The sequence below is a fragment of the Dryas octopetala genome, chromosome 4 (assembly GCF_963921425.1).
Source record: "Dryas octopetala chromosome 4, drDryOcto1.1, whole genome shotgun sequence".
Lineage (NCBI taxonomy): Eukaryota > Viridiplantae > Streptophyta > Magnoliopsida > Rosales > Rosaceae > Dryas > Dryas octopetala.
Window position 1 is genome coordinate 20,291,607 of NC_141369.1, and position 17,490 is coordinate 20,309,096.

General features: G+C 36.6%; 3 protein-coding genes and 1 pseudogene across 4 annotated transcripts; 2 read left to right on the forward strand and 2 right to left on the reverse strand.

Moving 5' to 3' along the window:
• Positions 1-637: 637 nt before the first annotated feature.
• On the reverse strand, positions 638-3,173 carry LOC147287909 (F-box/kelch-repeat protein At3g23880-like). 2 transcript variants are annotated; one of them, XM_086241660.1, is made up of 3 exons: positions 1,882-3,173; positions 1,414-1,454; positions 638-942 (listed from the first exon to the last, which is right to left on the reverse strand). In XM_086241660.1, the coding sequence occupies exon 1, from the start codon at positions 3,123-3,125 to the stop codon at positions 1,893-1,895; it is 1,233 nt and encodes a 410-aa protein (XP_086097786.1). In that variant the 5' UTR covers positions 3,126-3,173; the 3' UTR covers positions 638-942; positions 1,414-1,454; positions 1,882-1,892. The 2 variants fall into 2 exon arrangements, with proteins under 2 accessions (XP_086097786.1, XP_086097785.1); XM_086241659.1 differs by having other exon boundaries at positions 1,414-1,456; positions 1,878-3,173.
• Positions 3,174-6,117: 2,944 nt separating this feature from the next.
• LOC147287910 (F-box/kelch-repeat protein At3g06240-like) lies at positions 6,118-7,252 on the forward strand (annotated as a pseudogene).
• Positions 7,253-7,645: 393 nt separating this feature from the next.
• MAPR4 (membrane-associated progesterone binding protein 4) lies at positions 7,646-11,380 on the reverse strand. The gene is made up of 8 exons (XM_086241306.1): positions 11,217-11,380; positions 10,855-10,931; positions 10,471-10,542; positions 10,041-10,078; positions 9,274-9,317; positions 9,043-9,089; positions 8,196-8,370; positions 7,646-8,061 (listed from the first exon to the last, which is right to left on the reverse strand). The coding sequence occupies exons 1-8, from the start codon at positions 11,316-11,318 to the stop codon at positions 7,894-7,896; spliced, it is 723 nt and encodes a 240-aa protein (XP_086097432.1). The 5' UTR covers positions 11,319-11,380; the 3' UTR covers positions 7,646-7,893.
• A 158-nt stretch (positions 11,381-11,538) lies between these two features.
• LOC147287912 (Endoplasmic reticulum vesicle transporter protein) lies at positions 11,539-17,207 on the forward strand. Its single transcript, XM_086239714.1, has 12 exons — positions 11,539-11,637; positions 11,875-12,008; positions 12,098-12,180; positions 12,454-12,529; positions 12,652-12,719; positions 13,323-13,404; positions 14,262-14,386; positions 14,489-14,572; positions 14,997-15,143; positions 16,117-16,225; positions 16,307-16,426; positions 16,896-17,207. The coding sequence occupies exons 2-12, from the start codon at positions 11,921-11,923 to the stop codon at positions 16,967-16,969; spliced, it is 1,056 nt and encodes a 351-aa protein (XP_086095840.1). The 5' UTR covers positions 11,539-11,637; positions 11,875-11,920; the 3' UTR covers positions 16,970-17,207.
• The last annotated feature ends 283 nt before the right edge of the window (positions 17,208-17,490 follow it).

Here is a 17,490-nt window from a genome sequence, read left to right on the forward strand (position 1 = left end):
GAAATTCAGATTCTGACTTCTCTTCAATCCAATTCCTCATCAATTCAATTCCTCATAACTCAATTATGAATTAGTAAACATGCCATTAATAACTATACGTAAACAAAAATTATATCGTATAGTTATTATTGGGATGGCCATACAATTTGGTCGGCACACCCAAATTTGATCCCCCACCCTTGAATTAAAAAAAAAAAAAAAAAAAAAAAAAAAAAAAAAAAAAAAAGAAGAGGTTTTATCAATTTTATAACTACTATTTCCAACATGCATGGATGTGGAACTTCTTTTGTGTGGTCCATTCCAGTGACATCATTTCTACTTTGTTTATACTTTGTGTGGTCCATTCCAGTGACATCATTTCTACTTTGTTTATATTTGACCAAAAAAAAAAATTTCTACTTTGTTTATACGTTTGGTACTACTTTTGGTACCTGGCAGGGGCAATTACCATGTTATTGACCGACCGAAACTTTACAACCATTGCCTAGCATAATTTTTTTTAGCTGGGAGAGGGAGATTTAAATTTGGAACCTCCAGACAGCATTATTGTGTATAAAAATTCAGCTTTAGGTGATCAGTTCACTTTAACTGTTATTAGCCCACCAATAATAACTATACGTAAAAAAACAAACTAGATAATAATTTGATCTTACATTCTTACTTATAATTCTGTCTTATCCTAACTAAATAATAAAAATATATGCAGTTTGGTAATTGGTAGTTGAGACTAATGAGATTTCAGGCTGATCCTAAGCAATGTCAGGAAGGGAGCTAATATGCTTTTCCATATCCAATTTTATAGTCAAAGATGTATCATAGCCTCTCTGTTCCTCCAGATGCTGTGCACCTCTTGCAGGCTCTGCTTCAAATACTTTGTAGGATTTACTTGACGATCGTTGTATTGACGTACGCAAAATTAAGAATCATGAGCCTACCCAAAATCTGACAGTTAAAAATCATGAATTAGTAAGTACCCAGCATTTCACAAAGAAAATCAGCTATGCAAAATAAAATCTTTCTCCTTTGCTCAAATAGGTCTGACATGATAACTTCATTGAAACAATATGGTGGAGAAAGGAAACATAAGCTATTGAGTATGTCTTGTAAACAGCTATAAACTTACAGCATAAGTGAATTCCAAAGAAAGGGCAATAGGCAGTTTGGGGATGGATCTTTGTCTCCTATGTGAGACACCAAATATGCTTACAGACGTCAAAGAAAGTTTGAGAGGTTCACGGTAAACTTTTTGATTGTATCAAGATAGAAAATTTGGTAGTAGATTGGGTGTACAAAGGAGTTTCCGGTAACTATGATAAACTTCTAACATGAATTAAAAGCATTTACATTCCAACTTCCAACAGCATTGAAATGAAAAGATAGCTGAATATAAGTAAGTAATTAAGAATAACTCACCGGTAACTTCTACAGTAGAAATCCCTCCATTCAACAACACTCTTCACATGCATATACAAAACAAATGAATCATACTTGTAGTCATTAAGGAAATTTAGCATGGCACACTCACATCCCAAAACTTATGCAGTTTAACCCAATCATAGGAGTAAACTTATGTAGTCACTAAGTTTTCATTAGTATTATTATTGTGCTTGCAAGTGTGAAAAAATGAGCAAAGAGTGCAAAAAAATGTACAAGAAAGGTCAAACCAGACTGAAGAAAGTGGATGTGTCACAGAATGGCCAAGCCATATGCAAATTTTACCAATGTGGGGATTCATCAAATGTGGGCAAAGGAATCCCGACGAACTCCACACCACAGATTATTGAATTAGAACACAGAGTGACTGAGTGAGTATGGGGCCAGACCCACAATGTGGCATACGACATGATCATACTGAACACAAAGAGTGAAAGAAAGACTCACAATGTTGGGTTTCAGATGTCTGTGCCACAGCCCGTAACTGGGGAAACTAAAGTCTCTACATAAACGGCTGCTTTCAGACACCAATCCTCTCTAGCCTGAACAATTGTACAAAATGTCTTGTCCTCCGGATTATATAATTCCAAGGAGTTTCCATCATGGTCAAACATAACTCGACCATTCTCTAGAATGCATAGAGGGAGCAAGCACGATTCATCCTCATTAGGTAAAATCTCCGAAGGAAGTTTCAAAACTTCAGTCCAAGATTCCTTGACCCCATATTCCTTCATCACCCATAGTCTAAAATAGGTGTTAAGTGATTCATCGATGTCATCAGATTCTGGATTAGAATATACAAATAGACAATTTCTTGATGTCCCAACCCCCATAATGACATGTTTTCTGTTTGCAGGATGACAAGGTAATGGCATTATCTCCTGAAGTTTCTCCTCCGCTAAATCAAAAGACACGATTCTTAAACCAACTGCGGAAAGCTCCCCCTCTACCCATTGATGCTCTAACCAATGCAGAGCTCCGTTTAATAAGCAACTACGCCCATTCAAGGGAACATAGTCGAGACCCTGATGGGTCCTCCACGAGCCCGTTTTTAGGGAAAAGACCCGAATGATGGTTACCTCAGTAGATTTATAACTGGTGCCCCATACTACCTTGTAATCATCGGTGGTGGAATCAAAACCGAATCCATAAAACACTAAACAGTCTGAATTCCAATCAAAAGTGGGTCTTGGTAACACCTTGGAGACTCTTGTACAAGGGTTCCATAAGACGATGTCGTACAAGAGTTGAGACTCTGGTACAAATCCTAGTTGAGACTCTTGTACAAGTTCTAGGCATACCAGGCCATTGCACGAACCCAAAACTAAGTTAATACTGAGATGTGGGAACATTACCGCAAAATCATGCTCTGTCGCTGCACTGTCGTGAAGATAACCATCCTTCATTGATTCGTAATCTATAGATAAGAAAATATCGTGTGCAACGAAGAGCCTGCTGAAGCAGTTCGAATCAATGCCTCTGACTGCGTGGTTGAGGTGCTTCGTAACGAAATGAGATTCGGAGATTAGAGCACGCCATGATTTGCATACACACCGTAATCGTAGCAAAGATTTAACTGGTAGCCTTGACAGAATTTCAAAAACGATGTCGTCGAAGTCAGTAAGCGGTCGTTTAAGCACTCCGCCTGAGGTGGCCAGTTGCTTCTGCCGGCTCCGGCGGCCGTCTGCCATGTTAGTATGTTAATTTTGCTTGGTGGCGATTACAGAAATGAGAAACCCTCAAATAGTCAAATGCTCAAACTACTACTACACTGTTCAACATGATTAAACAATGAGTGAGGCTATGCAAACCACCTTAGTTGCTGAGTTGAACACCCTAATAAATTTTTTTCAACTTTTTTCCTATTTTACCCTCTATTGCAAAAACATGATGAAATCACCCAGATCCATTCGGTGGTCATCTACCGAAACATCCACCAATGTTCGGCAGATAAGTGTCGAATAAATACAAATATTTCGACAGATGACTGTCGAATGTCTTTTTCATTTCCATTCGGTGGTTATCCACCGAATAATCCACCAATATTCAGCAGATAACTGTCGAATAACTATAAATATTTCGATAGATAACTGTCGAATGACCCGACGAACAAAATTGAAATTTTTTGTTTTAAGGGTAAAGTTGAAATTTTAAAATAGGGTGGTCAACTCAGCAATTTAGGGTTGTCTGAATAGCACTGGCCTTAAACAATTTAATCTCATATGAAGTAAAATACTGGGCAGTGGGCAGCAACTTTGGGCTTCTAGATTCTGGTGCGATTGCATTATGACCCATTAGGAAGATAGGGTTGGGCTGGCTAGGCCCAGATTTGTTTCAGCTTAGTCTTTTTCTTTCCTGGGTTTCGGCCTTATTGGAAATTCTCAAATGAGAACTTGGACCGTCTAAACCCTATACAATGATACATGATAACTATCATATACCATAATCTCCCTAGACGTCCATACGTGATGCCCATCCTATTAGGGGTGGGCATCAGGCGGGTTGGGACTCAAACCGACACCACCCGCACAGCCATTGGTCGGAGCGGGCCAGCCTCTATTGGGTTGATGTCGGAGCGTGGTCAAAGATTGGTTAAAGGCTTCTCTCTCTCTCGCTGGAAAAAATGGTAAGCTTGGCAGCCGCTGCCATTCTCTCTCTCGCCTGAATCTCTATCCCTCTCGTTTAGATCTCACTCTTTCTCGTCGGGATCTCTCTCTCTCTCTCTCATGTGGCGGGTCGGTTAGGGTGTCGATGGTCAGTGGATGACGAAGCCTGAGCCTGAGCCAGCGTCTATTGAGTTGGGTCAGCTTCGGGTGATTTGGTTGGCGGGTTGGTCGAAGCGTCGGCTCGGACAAGTTGACGCCTACCCCTACATCCTATATATGCATGAAGTCACTCTTGTATAGGATGAACATCATGTATAATGTATCATTGTATAATATTAGGGTTCAAACCAAACCCTGATGACCCTTGCTCATGAAAGAAAAACTCTAAGCCTCATTGTACTTGGGAAAAGTGAAATATCTTTTTTTTTTTTATAGGTTTGAGAAAAAGTGTAATCTTTTTTATTGACAATTGTTCTGACAAAGAGAGACTATGTGACATTCCGACTAAGGGATGAGTGAGTGTCATCCACTAGACCAAATGGTCATTGACAACAAATTTGCAATTTTACAATACAATCTGGTCTTTCTTTTTTTCTTTGGCCAAAATACAGTCTGGTCTTAAATTGAGCACTTGTGTAACTATTGGGTTTTTTACATCCTTATTTAAGGCAATTTTGAGAGTGTAAATGTTGCTCATTAAGACATTAACATAACGCATTCGAGACGAAATTTGTAACCAAACACTTAAAGTGGACCATTTTTTTGTTTTCACAAATAGACTATTTTGTGCATGAATCTTCTCATATTGACTTTTCCATCATTGATACTTAAAATTACTTATGGATTTTAAAAACAAACTAGAAATATAGATAATAATTTGATCTTACTTACAAATCGATCTTACCATAACTAACTAAATATATGTAGTTTGGTACTTTGGTAGTTGAGATTGATGAGATTTCAGGCTGGTTCTAAACAATGTCACGAAGAGAGCTAATATGCTTTGGCATCTCCAAACTATAGATTACCTCTGCCACGTCAGCAGATAATGGTTTATTTGACTAGAAAAACTAACGGAGGTACTATTTTGACACAAAATGAAAGTTGAGGTATTTTTTTGCAAGTTTTCAAAATTGGGATGCTAAATTGAAACAACATGTAAAGTTGAGATACTAAATTGTAATTTGCTCTTTAATTTAATAACCCCTTTTAATATAACAATAATTTTTTTGATCATTCTTCTCCAAAACTTACATTTTTACATATTACTACATGAATTAATCAATATATTACAACCTTGGCTTACATGTTTTGGGAATACCACAAGTTGTATCTCTCTCTCTCTCCCTTTATCTATCTCACCTGTCCTTCTTCTTCTTTTCTCTCCTCTGTGACACCAGTCTGTTCCTATCACGGAAACATGCAAGTTATTCTCTACAATCTAACGCCTAATGTCAATTTTGCACAAACCAAAGATTTTGGGGGCGCAAAATCTAACAAAACCAACTTCTTTCTGATTCTTGTTCTTGGTAAGTCTATCATAGCTGGAAGTAGAAATAAAGACAAATCCAAAACCAGATCTGACCCTCACTCTCTCTCTTTCTTTCTCTCTCTCTCTCTCTCTATATATATATATCAAAATCATATATGGATTCAATGGAGAAGAAGAAGAAGATGATTCAAAATTGTGGATGTGGAATTTTCGGTGGACATAGATTTGCATATGTGGAATTTTCGATGGACATGGTGGTGGAATTCGCTGTCGATTTTTTGGTGGACAATGTGGTCAGAATTAAGTTTTGGGCGAGGAGGATCAAAAAAAGCTTATTGTATATTAAAAAGAAATTATTGAATTAAATTATCCAAATTAGATGTATGTGCTGCCACATAACCAAAAATATATGAAGTAAAATCTAGACAATATAACATAATTTTACGGACCGTAAATTTGGTACGGGAAAGAGCTTAAATTGAGACATGGTCCACAAAGGCAGGCCCAACTCTGCTAATTGTGATTAAATACTGGTACTATATATATTGTGGCCTTTTGCAATCTCCACCAATAAAGAAAGTTGAGATGGCGGAAGGCCTCTGCAAACCGACGCAGCAACTAGCCCTACTTAAACGACCTCGTATTGACTCCGATGATATCATTATCGAGATACTGTCAAGGCTACCAGTGAAATCTTTAGCACGATTTGGATGTGTACGAAAGTCATGGCGGGCTTTAATCTCCGAATCTCATTTTGTTAGGAAGCAACTCCGGCACGCATCCAGGCTCAGGATTCTGATTGCAAGCCCTCCTCTCCTATCCATAGACTGCGAAGAAGCCTCATTGAAGGCAAAGCATCATGATGATAATGGTGATAATATTAATGTTGCAAACTTGCAATCACAGAGCATGATTTACCAAGATGTTGCCAAGACAACCTATTTAGGAATAAAGGCATGAGCATTGTGGCTTTCTTGCAATGGCTTGATATGTTTACAAGTACTAGAGAACGACGTCGTTCTCTTATGGAACCCTGCTACTGGAGAAGCCAACAAGTTACCCAAACCTACTTTTTCAAATCCAAATTGGTATGGATTCGGTTATGATTCCACCACCGAAGATTACAAGGTCATACTGGGCTGCCGCAAATATAGAATGAAAAGTGGTTCGTTTACAACCCCCCAAATTGCGGTCTTCTCTCTGATCGATCAACAAACCGAATTGTTTCTTTTGATTTAGCAGAGGAGAAATTTCAAGAGTTGGTCCCATTATCCAATTCCAATCTTATTGACAGAGAATGTAATGGCTTGGGACTCAGGACTACCGATGGAAATAGTCTTTTTTTTTATATACTAGCAATCGGAGTCATATAATTACAATGTGGTTTATGAAGGAATATGGGGTCAAGGAATCTTGGACTAAACTCGTACAATTTCCTTCAAAGGTTATACCTCGGCCTACATGTGTTTTAGGGAATGGTGAAGTTTTTGTGTGTGAGGGTCACTTCAGCTTGGCATTATTTAATCCCAAGGAAAACACATGTAGAACGGTTCTCAGCGCTGGTGGTCTTCTATTGCTTTGTGGAACTACTATGTACGTTGAGACTTTAATTTCACCAATAACTGGCAGTGGAGCATACATGTGAAACTAGCGAACCTTGTGAGTCTTTAGAGTGTTGCCAGTATTGTCTTCTCTCACGCATGTACCAAATTTGCTGCTTGATATATAAAACCATGGTTGAAAACAGGAAGAGACTATTTGACATCTCTCATGCATGTGTGGAGTATTACTAATTTACTGAATGTTTTTTATAGACTATATATATATCAAATGATCCCATATTCCAAACTCAATTAAATGGGTGTGTGTATATAATTGTGTGGAATCACATCGATCCCTCTAAGCTTTGATATCCTCCAATCTTTATAGATTTTTAGTGCATGTTTACCACACAGCGATGAGTTGCCCAAAATTTGTTCTTGTTATAGTTTTACCGAGCTATATATATAAAGAAGAGTATGATTGTACGAATATACCTTACCTAAACCCAGATTACTTAAGACACCCATATTTGTTTTCAAAAACCTGTATATACTCAAAACAGCCAAAGACATTTCTGTAAAAAACAACACGAACCATTGAAATAAAATCCATGTCTCCTATTCTCGACTATACATTCAAACTACAAAGACACATGTTTAATTACACACAATTCCATCCAATAGAAGCTGGAGGAGAATTTTGAACCAAACCTATCACAATGCTTGTGTTCATCCGGCCATGTTCATCCTCTTCAAGAACTTCGACAAGTGCCTCATATGTGGAAGGATACATTAAAATTCCATCTACAATGGATCTCGTTTAAACTCGGCAGGTCTTGGCAAGGAAGTCACATCCTTCGTAGACCTTCAACCCCGGCTGGTCCAGTTGATCTTCTTTAAAGCAAGCACACCGCGTGCTCATTTTCCCAGTCAAAGCAACTTCTAGTGGCCTCTGAACTAACCTTGGGACGCCCACGTCACACCAAACCTAACAAAAACGGTTGAAATCTAAGATAAAGCTCATTCAACACTAGAGATGATTGCCAAATCACAACTAGGGAGTTGAGTCATTTTCTTTTATGTTAGGTGCATATATAAATGTTCAGAGTTTGGGACCAATACCTCTCCACCCTCGTCCTGACTCCACCTTGAATTGCAACTAGGTTGCTTAGCTTCTTCATTCTTCTGTTTCTCCAAAAGCTGTGCACCTCTCGCAGCCTTTGCTTCAACTCCCTTTAAATATTTTGTAGGATTTCCTTGAGGATCATAGTAACGACCCACTAGCTTACCAACAAATCTGACAATTAAAACTCATGAATAGTAAATAGTAATTATCAAGCATCTCACTCATGTAAAAAAAATAAAAAAATCAGTTAAAAATAATACCTATTTCCTTTCAAGCTAATACCATTAAAATGAAAAACAAAAACAACTAAAGCTCAAATAGATCTGACATGATAACTTCAACAAAAAAAAATGGAGTTAAGGACAAGTGTATTGTGTTTGCCACAGGACAAATTGCTACAATGGTGACAGGCACCTGAAGTGTATCTTGTAAACAGCATAATACAACATAAGTGAAGCAATTTGAGCAGAAATAAACAAAAGTGATCCTTCCACTAAATAAAATAACAGCAAAAGAGATTTATCCACAAGCCAGTTCCTCAGGGATGGGACCTTGTCTCTTATTACTAAACCCTATTACTAAAACAAGCATACAATTCAGAAGCACACAAAGGGCAGATATAACAATGATTCCTAATGCAGTAGGTGAGACAGAGATTATCAATTACAATATAAAAAATTTAACTTCGGAGGTTTCCAGAAGATTTAGAAGTGGAAAATAGATAGGCTATAGCCAATAGGTATAAGTTTCCAGTAACCAACTAACCATGGCCAAACTACCAACATTTTTAAAAGCACTTCCAACGACATTGAAATAAAATAGCTGAAAGATGTATAAACTCACGTGTAACTTCTAAAGTAGAAATCCCTCCATTCAACAACACTCTTCACCTGTAAATACAAAATAACAGAATCATACTTGTAGCAAAAATTATGCACCTGATCTGAATAGTCAGGACAGCCATATTCAGTATTAAGTGACGTTGTGTAGACACAGTTCTGAAATTTTAATGATTGTTTATTCCTTTTGAAGCCCAGTATGGCTTCAAAGACCAGGGTAAATAATATTAGTTACCTGTGTGCTGGATAAATCCCGTAGCGAGTCTGTCAGCCCATCTCCTGAAATAGAACCAATGAAAACGCCAAATGCAATATTACTACTATAACATTAAAACTTTATAGTGTCAAGAGTTACTTTGTATAAATTAGCAATATAATCTATCATTTTGCTCACCTCCATAATGAAAATTAATTATCCAATAACATCCTTATAGTTGAGAAATACAAAGGGCTCATTTGGCACTGCTTTTAGAACTGCTAAAAGCGCTTTCAGATTGCGTTTGGCCGAAATAAATAAAAGCGCTTTTGTAACTCAAAAGCGCTTTTAAGGGGTTTTTTGAGAAGCACCTGTCAGGTGCTTTCTCAGGAAGCACTTCCAAGTGCTTTTGCATGAACCGCTTATAATTTTTTATAAAAATTTGTTTGTGCTTCTTAACATAAGCGCTTCCAGTAAAAACGATACTAAGTAATAGCGCTTCTAAGAAGCAGTGCCAAACGGGCCCTGAGCCCATTGCCAAAGGTTTCTAAAATTGTTGTGACGTTCCAAATTCCTAAATTAAAACTCTAAGTTGAACAATTAAGATTCAAAGATTTTCCATATGCACTAGGACACAGTTCCCTTTAAAATACAAAACCCAACATATTCTTTTTCTTGTCCCCTAATGGAAAATGAGCCTAAGTAAGATCAATGCAAAGCCGTCAATTATCAAAGTTTAAACTTGCAAAAAATCATTGCCACTTAAAAGAAAAAAGAAAAAAAAAAACAAAGAAGACCATTCTTACCTGTAAAGTTTCCTGAAACAAATGCTCGAGAAGCATCTCTTGATTGATGGGCATGGAAGGAAAAACAGCTATTAAAATACAACTCCAGATAGATACAAAGCATAAAAAAGATATAATTGATGATTAAATATATATCAATGCTATACATAAACCAAATAGTGTTATATGTAATGAAAGATGAAAATTTTGAGGGGAAAAAAGTACAAGCACTAGTATGTTACTAGAGGCAATGAAAAATGAAATGAACTAAACCATCATAGTTTCAGATTTTCTGTTTTCTTTGTTTGTAATTATATGCTTCTTGTGTACTTTGGTGCACCCCCTTTGGCATCTTTTAATGAATATTTACTTTTCAAGAGATCAAGAAAACATCAATGCTTAATATAGCATTTAAGAAGGAAGTCCAACATGTGTATAAAAGAGAACAAACCTTCCAGCAAAATGATTGTAACCCCCACCCTCACCATAATGAGATTTTCCTTTCGTCACATCAAAAACCGACCTGATCAGAAACTATCGGATTAGTTTCTTGGAATTAGTAAGTGTATGTTCACAGGGCATTTAGCATTCATATACAGTGATCTTCTTGATTGCCAAATTCAAACCATCATGAGATTTCAACTTCTCATTTCTAATGTCTCAACAATCAACCGCAACTAGCATGCACAAAACACATTATGGTGCTTGAATTGTATGGTAATGTGAGTAGGGTGTTAGTGTAAAGCCTATACACGTAGTATGTGTCTGTTTGTGTGTTAGTGCTGCATGATCTGCAATACATACATATACATAGAGAGAGAAAGTGAGAGGGTACCCAAGAATTCCTAAGAAGATGGGTAGACTTTGATCAGTCCCGTTGTACAAAGCCAATTCTTCAGCAGTGAACAATCTCTATAAATGCCAACAACATCTAGTCACATACTTTGTACTATATTGTTTTAACTTTCAAAACCCAACCAAACCAAACTAAAATAAATCTACGCTGTTGGTGTTGGCTGCCCAATGCCCAGAAAATTAAAAACCCAATTTGAATTTTTGGAATTATATACACAGACAAATTTTTTTTGAAGTAAACCCAGGTAAAATCGAATCTTGGATTTGTTTTAGCTCCCAAAATCATGAAAAAAAAAAATATAAAAACAGAAAACCAACAGAAATGAGCTTTGAGCCTCTGACCTTTTGTGAGAGTGGGTTATAATAAAACGCGAAGAGAGCGATGAGCGAGACAAAAACTGCAATTCCTACAAAAGGGGACGTTGCTAAAATCTTTGCCGCCATCACCCAATCACTCAGAGATTTCAACACCGTTAGTTTTCTAGTACTGAACAACAGTATTTCAACTTTATTTCTTTTGCTATGTTTATAAATTTCTAATATTTTGTTTTTTGACCCGAAAAATATTTTCTTTCTAAAAACAGAATAGAAATTAAAAGGTGGGCCCTCACGTGCGGGCTCAGGAGAAGAGCATGAGAACTCCCACACGGTAACCGAGCTCCGAAATATAAAAGCGCCAGAGTCCAACAGCTACAACTCCGACTTCGGTGTTTGGTCTTCGTAACGCAAAATTCTCTCTTTGTTGGGCGATTCATTCATGGTGGTACGAGTACCTTCTTCTTCTATTTCTATTTTCTAATTTTCAATTTAATTCAAATTATTTTTACTTACCTTTCGTTCTTTTACTATTCATATTATATCCAACTGCAATTCAATTTGATTCTCTCTCAAAAAAAAATAAATAAATAAATAAATAAAGCCTAATCTTTGATTTGATCGGAATGAATTGATTGGTGTAGTTGTTGATGGTTCAAAAATTGAAGGTTTTGAAATTGCACAGGTTTAGGTAAATTTGCTGGATATTGTTGGTGAGAATTGAGGTAGAAATGGGTGTGAAACAAGCCTTAAAGAGCCTGGATGCGTTTCCTCGTGCCGAAGAGCACTTGTTGCAGAAAACACAATCCGGGGCACTTGGTAATATATATTTTTTTTCATTTTTGTCTTCTGGGTTCTCTGTTAATTATATTTTGAATTAAATATTTATTTGCCTTTTGCTTGTGTAGTTTCTGTTGTTGGTATAGTCATAATGGCGACATTGTTTCTGCACGAGCTCAGATATTATCTCACCACGTATACTGTCCATCAGGTTAGAATTTTTAATGCTTCGCTTTCAAATTTTATTCATTTTGTAAATCTAATAAGTGGGTAACTAATTGAACATAGCAGCTCAAGTTACATGAAATGGAATATTTAAAAATTCTGAGTGTAAAAAGAAATAGCTGAATCTTTCTTATCTGCAATCTTGATGTATAATTTACGGCAGCCTGTGGTCAAACCAGGAGTTATAGATTTGGAAATGATGCATAGTTGTTTTGTGAATATGAGTTATCTAATTGAGAAAAACTTATGTGTTGGGCAGATGTCTGTAGATTTGAAACGTGGAGAGACTCTTCCAATTCACATAAATATAACATTTCCAGCTTTACCTTGTGAAGGTAAGCATGTTTCCTTCTCTTGGTTTTTAAGTAAATGCCGGTTTCTACAGTTGATTTTCTTTGTATCTCGCATATGGTGTTCTTTGTGATGATAATGCTCAATTTTCAACTTTTGATTGCAGTCTTAAGTGTGGATGCGATTGATATGTCTGGCAAGCATGAAGTGGATCTTGACACAAACATATGGAAAGTAAGAAAGTTACATTAGTTTTTTTCTTCCTTTATTGAAATTGATGTATAAAGTAATATCATGTTACATGTCAAACAATAATGACTAGATGTGTGCACTTTAGTAGCAGTGTGTAATTTGTTAAACTAGATGTTCTACAATGAAGGCTCTGGTGTCCAAGTGTGATCCTCATGTTTGTGTCATATTTCACCATGCATATTTTGTGCTAGGTACCATTTTATCTGTTGAATTAAGCATAAGACTTTGATTCAAGTGAACATAGTTTGTTTTTGCCTACACCATATCACTTTGGAATTCTTTTCATCTTTCTCTATTTATGTGCTTTGTCAAGCTTTTCCGGTGGCTTTTTGCTGGGATATCAGGGGTTTTAGACTTTTTGAGAAGTTGGTAGTGACTGACTATGTTTTCCCCCTCTGACCCACTGCAGCAATCCAGTTACATGTGCACTTAGCACATCTAACTAAATTTTTGTTGTAATATCCTGACTATTAGACTACCTGATTTCTGTGTACGTGTTGAGTGAGATTTAATTTAAGAAAAAAATGGCAACTTGTGATCTCTCTCTCAAAGTTATTTCTGCTAACCAGTTTAGGGTGGCTGCAGCTTCGCTTGAACAGTTTGGGGCATATCATTGGCACCGAATATTTGTCTGACCTTGTGGAAAAGGAGCATTCTCACAAGCATGGTAATGTACTTGTTGCATCACACACCGGATTTCGTTTTGGATGAAATGCAAGCTTTTCAGAATCTCTTTTTTGCTATAAGTTAATAATACCATATCAAATTGTCTTCTGCACCTGATCAAAGTACTCTAATTGGTTCTTGGATCAATGGAAAATTGTTGTACCCACCATGGACATAGCATCCTTGCAGGCTTTTTTCTTTTGAAATATTATTTTACTGAACATGAATTATGTAGTGAATGTTCCCTATGAGAGACACCTCAATAAAGCAAACCTACTGTCCAAGGGCCCATCCAGGGTTTAAGCCCCCAGACTTGTAACGCTTAATTGCCAAGCTTAAAGAATTAAATAAGGTAGCCAATGTGCTATTGCCTGCAGGGTAGGACAATTGAACAATTAAAGTAGTTTGAAAACAAAGGATAGAAAAGGTCAAGAGTGAATATCTGTTGAATAGAGTGGGTGATAAAATTAGTTATGTAAGTGTGAATTTTGAGAAATATTTTATATTAAACCTGTTTGTAGGTGGGGATTTATAGATCTTTCTGCAAGAAGAATAGTACAGTTTGGAGTCAGTAATTGTATAAGGATGAAGGAGATGGTTTATGTAGGAACCTTTTGTTGGCTAAAGATGTCTTTGCCGCAGCCAATGGAGGTGGTGTACCCTATGTTCCTTGGCTAAGTGCAATTCTGTTTGAGTGACACCTCCATTTGGTTTCTGGGGCTTCTTTGTGGTTGATAAGTTGAGTAACTACTATTTTGGGGGTATAAAATGGTTTTGAGTGGTTATTTAATGGGGGTTTGTTTGTAGCAATCTTAGGGGAAAGACATATTTTTAAAATTGATGGGTTTGTTTGACCAGATGATGATAAAGATAATCATGAGAACAAGGACCAGGAAATTCATTTACAAGGAGCTTTTGATCAAGCTGCTGAAGAGATGATCAAGAGGGTAAAGCAAGCAATAGCAAATGGAGAAGGATGCCGGGTAATTTTACTGAGATCTCCATTTGTTTTGTTAATGAACCGGATTAGCTCTTTCATATTTATGTTAACATGCTTTTGTTCTTTTACATAATTTAACTTGCAGGTGTATGGTGTTTTAGATGTCCAAAGGGTTGCTGGGAACTTTCATATTTCAGTTCATGGGTTAAACATTTTCGTTGCTCAAATGGTTAGTTTGCCTTGACTGTTTGTTCTTTTCTCTTCCTGTTTCCCTCCATTTCCATGGCGAACTAATTTCATGTGATCTACAACATGCTGAGTGCAGTGCCTGGTCTCAAATAGTTATGGTGGACCTAAATTTTGGGTCCATGGATACAAAGTTTGATAAAATTTATAAAATTTTGTAAAATCATTAGATTGGTGCAATTTTATTTTATTAAAATATTTATATCTTAAATTTTGTTCAAATTTTTTGGGTATGGAGTTTTAAGGTGGTGGATTAAACTGATCCCTACTGTCTCACTTCTCCTATCAAGGGGGGCTTGTAGATCAGTCTTCTCACTTACGTTGACTGGCCTTTTACTATACAATTATTTGAAAGGCTTCCTGGCTAAATTTTCATTGAGAGCTCCTGAATTATTGTTTTTGTGCAGATTTTTGAAGGATCTAAAAATGTAAACGTAAGTCACATCATTCATGACTTGTCATTTGGCCCAAAATATCCAGGGATTCACAACCCACTTGATGGGACGGAGCGCATTTTGCATGATACAAGTGGCACATTCAAATATTATATAAAGGTTTGAATACACTTGCTTTTTCTGGGTTAATATTTGGCTTTGCGGTAGATTTAAATTTCAGGAACTGCAATATACACTGGCACATTTTATGCCTATGTCTGTGCAGAATTTTGCCTAATCGAGTCCAAGCCTTTAAGTCATGTTTTTCATTTTTTGTTAATTGTCAAAGATCAAGTGATTCTCCCATATTTTAACTCAGAAAGGGATAATTAAAGCAAAAAAGTTTCCCTTCTAGGAAAGGACTTCAATGCAGCAAGGCGCATTCCTAGTGGTGGAACTTATATTTCCATTACAGGACTTGTATTAATTCTTATCTATGTGGTCTGCATTACTCTATAGTTTATATTGCTAAAGCCCAAATTTATACTACATCAGGGGACCTTGAGTAATTGTATTCATTACCTCTTTCTCAAATTAATAGTTATAAATCTTTTCAGGAATGAATAACTAAATTGGATTTATCAAAATAAATTTACCTAAAAATTTATTAAGAATATTATACACTGTTCCCTGGTCTGTTTGCTGTTAGTTCTTCTGCCTCAACATCTTGGAAGCATGCAGGCTTCTTGGAACTTGCATTTACCCAAAAATATGCAATAAAAGTCTTTCAACTGCATGGGGTGAACTTCACCCCATGCATTATTCAATAAAGTATAATGGATTTTGCTTCATTGGTCAGTGGGCATTTTGATATCAGTACACATCACCATAAGTATTAAACATGAAGAGGATTCTTGTTTGGGAATATTTGTCTTCAAACTAATGTTTTCAAAAAGAAAATGAACTCGATTGATTGCTAGGGGAAAAAACAAAAATGATTTGTTTCAAATTCTATGTTAATATGTCCAAAACATGACCAATTAGACAATTTGCATGAGACATCAGTAGGCTATAACTTTGCAAGAGGCTTTCATGAATGATTTAGCAACCTTGATGCTCTACTTTGAACATGTTCTCTCCTTTTGTGATGCAGATTGTTCCAACTGAGTATAAGTATATCTCAAAAGAAGTTTTGCCAACTAATCAATTCTCCGTGACAGAATATTTTTCCCCCATGAAACAGTATGATAGGTCATGGCCAGGTTGGTTTATGAGAAATTTATTTTCTATCTCTTTCATTAGTTTATTGGTGCTAATTATCTGCCCTGTTTATTTATATCCAGCTGTCTACTTCTTGTATGATCTGTCGCCAATTACTGTAACTATAAAAGAAGAATGCCGCAGTTTTCTTCATTTCATCACTAGGCTTTGTGCCGTTTTGGGCGGTACCTTTGCTTTGACAGGTTTGTGCTTCAATCATTATGTATGGATTCTGTTAAGTCAGCATAATCAGGACAGGAACAGAGTGTCCATCCTAACAAGGGATTTGAGCGCAGAAGCAATTGTTTGTTTTAATCTTGTTCTTCCAAAAGATGTTAAGGGTGCTTTTGGTATTCTACTAAAAAAATGTTTAAAAAAATTTTCTTATGTATTTTATACCGAAACACCATAGATGAAAACCAAAAAGCAGTTTCTGGAAAGATACCAAACTAAGTTTCTGAAAATTTTTATTTGGCCGGCCGACATATTTTATTGTTATCCTTGTTTGGTTTTACTATTTGGTTGAGGCAAGGTGACCAAACAATTAAAATTTACCGTGTTTGAGTTTCACTAAGGCAGAAAGATTCCATATTTGTGGATTTGAGGCTAACATTTCTGCTTCATTAACTATCCATTTTGTTTAACTCTGTAATTACCTTTGCTATGCATCAGGACTGCTAGATCGATGGATGTACAGGTTTGTTGAAGCGTTGACTAAACCAAATTCAAGAAGTGTACTCCGATAAACTGCAGGTTTTCCAATTACAGTTTATTCAAGCGCATCTCCAGAGGGACTCTTGATGCTAGCAAGGTCATATGATTCCCTAGTTAGCCAGCGACCTTGGATGTAAAACATGGAGGCGAGAGCTGAAATGCGCAATTCTCTTGTAACATACTTTCTTGTTTGCTCTCCTCATATGATGACCAAGATGTGAAATTGCACTGTCATCCTTTTCATATCTATTATTTTTATGGTTTTGGATAGCCTCGCATTGCTGGGGGGAAGCTCAAGGTTGTTGTAGCCTAATTGGTACACCAGGGATTCTTTACACTCCTTAATTTTGCATAGTTTCGATTTAGGTGATGTTCAAATTTTGAAGAGGTATGTTAATGAACAGTTCAAAGCTCTTGCCATCCTTTTGAATTTAATTTTTTGTTATCAAAATATTGCTGAACATTCAAATTGAACTGTGCTAAGTGGCTGTGATGACTTCAATATATGACGGTACTATGAAAGTCTCATGACCATAGGAGTGGTAGGCGATCC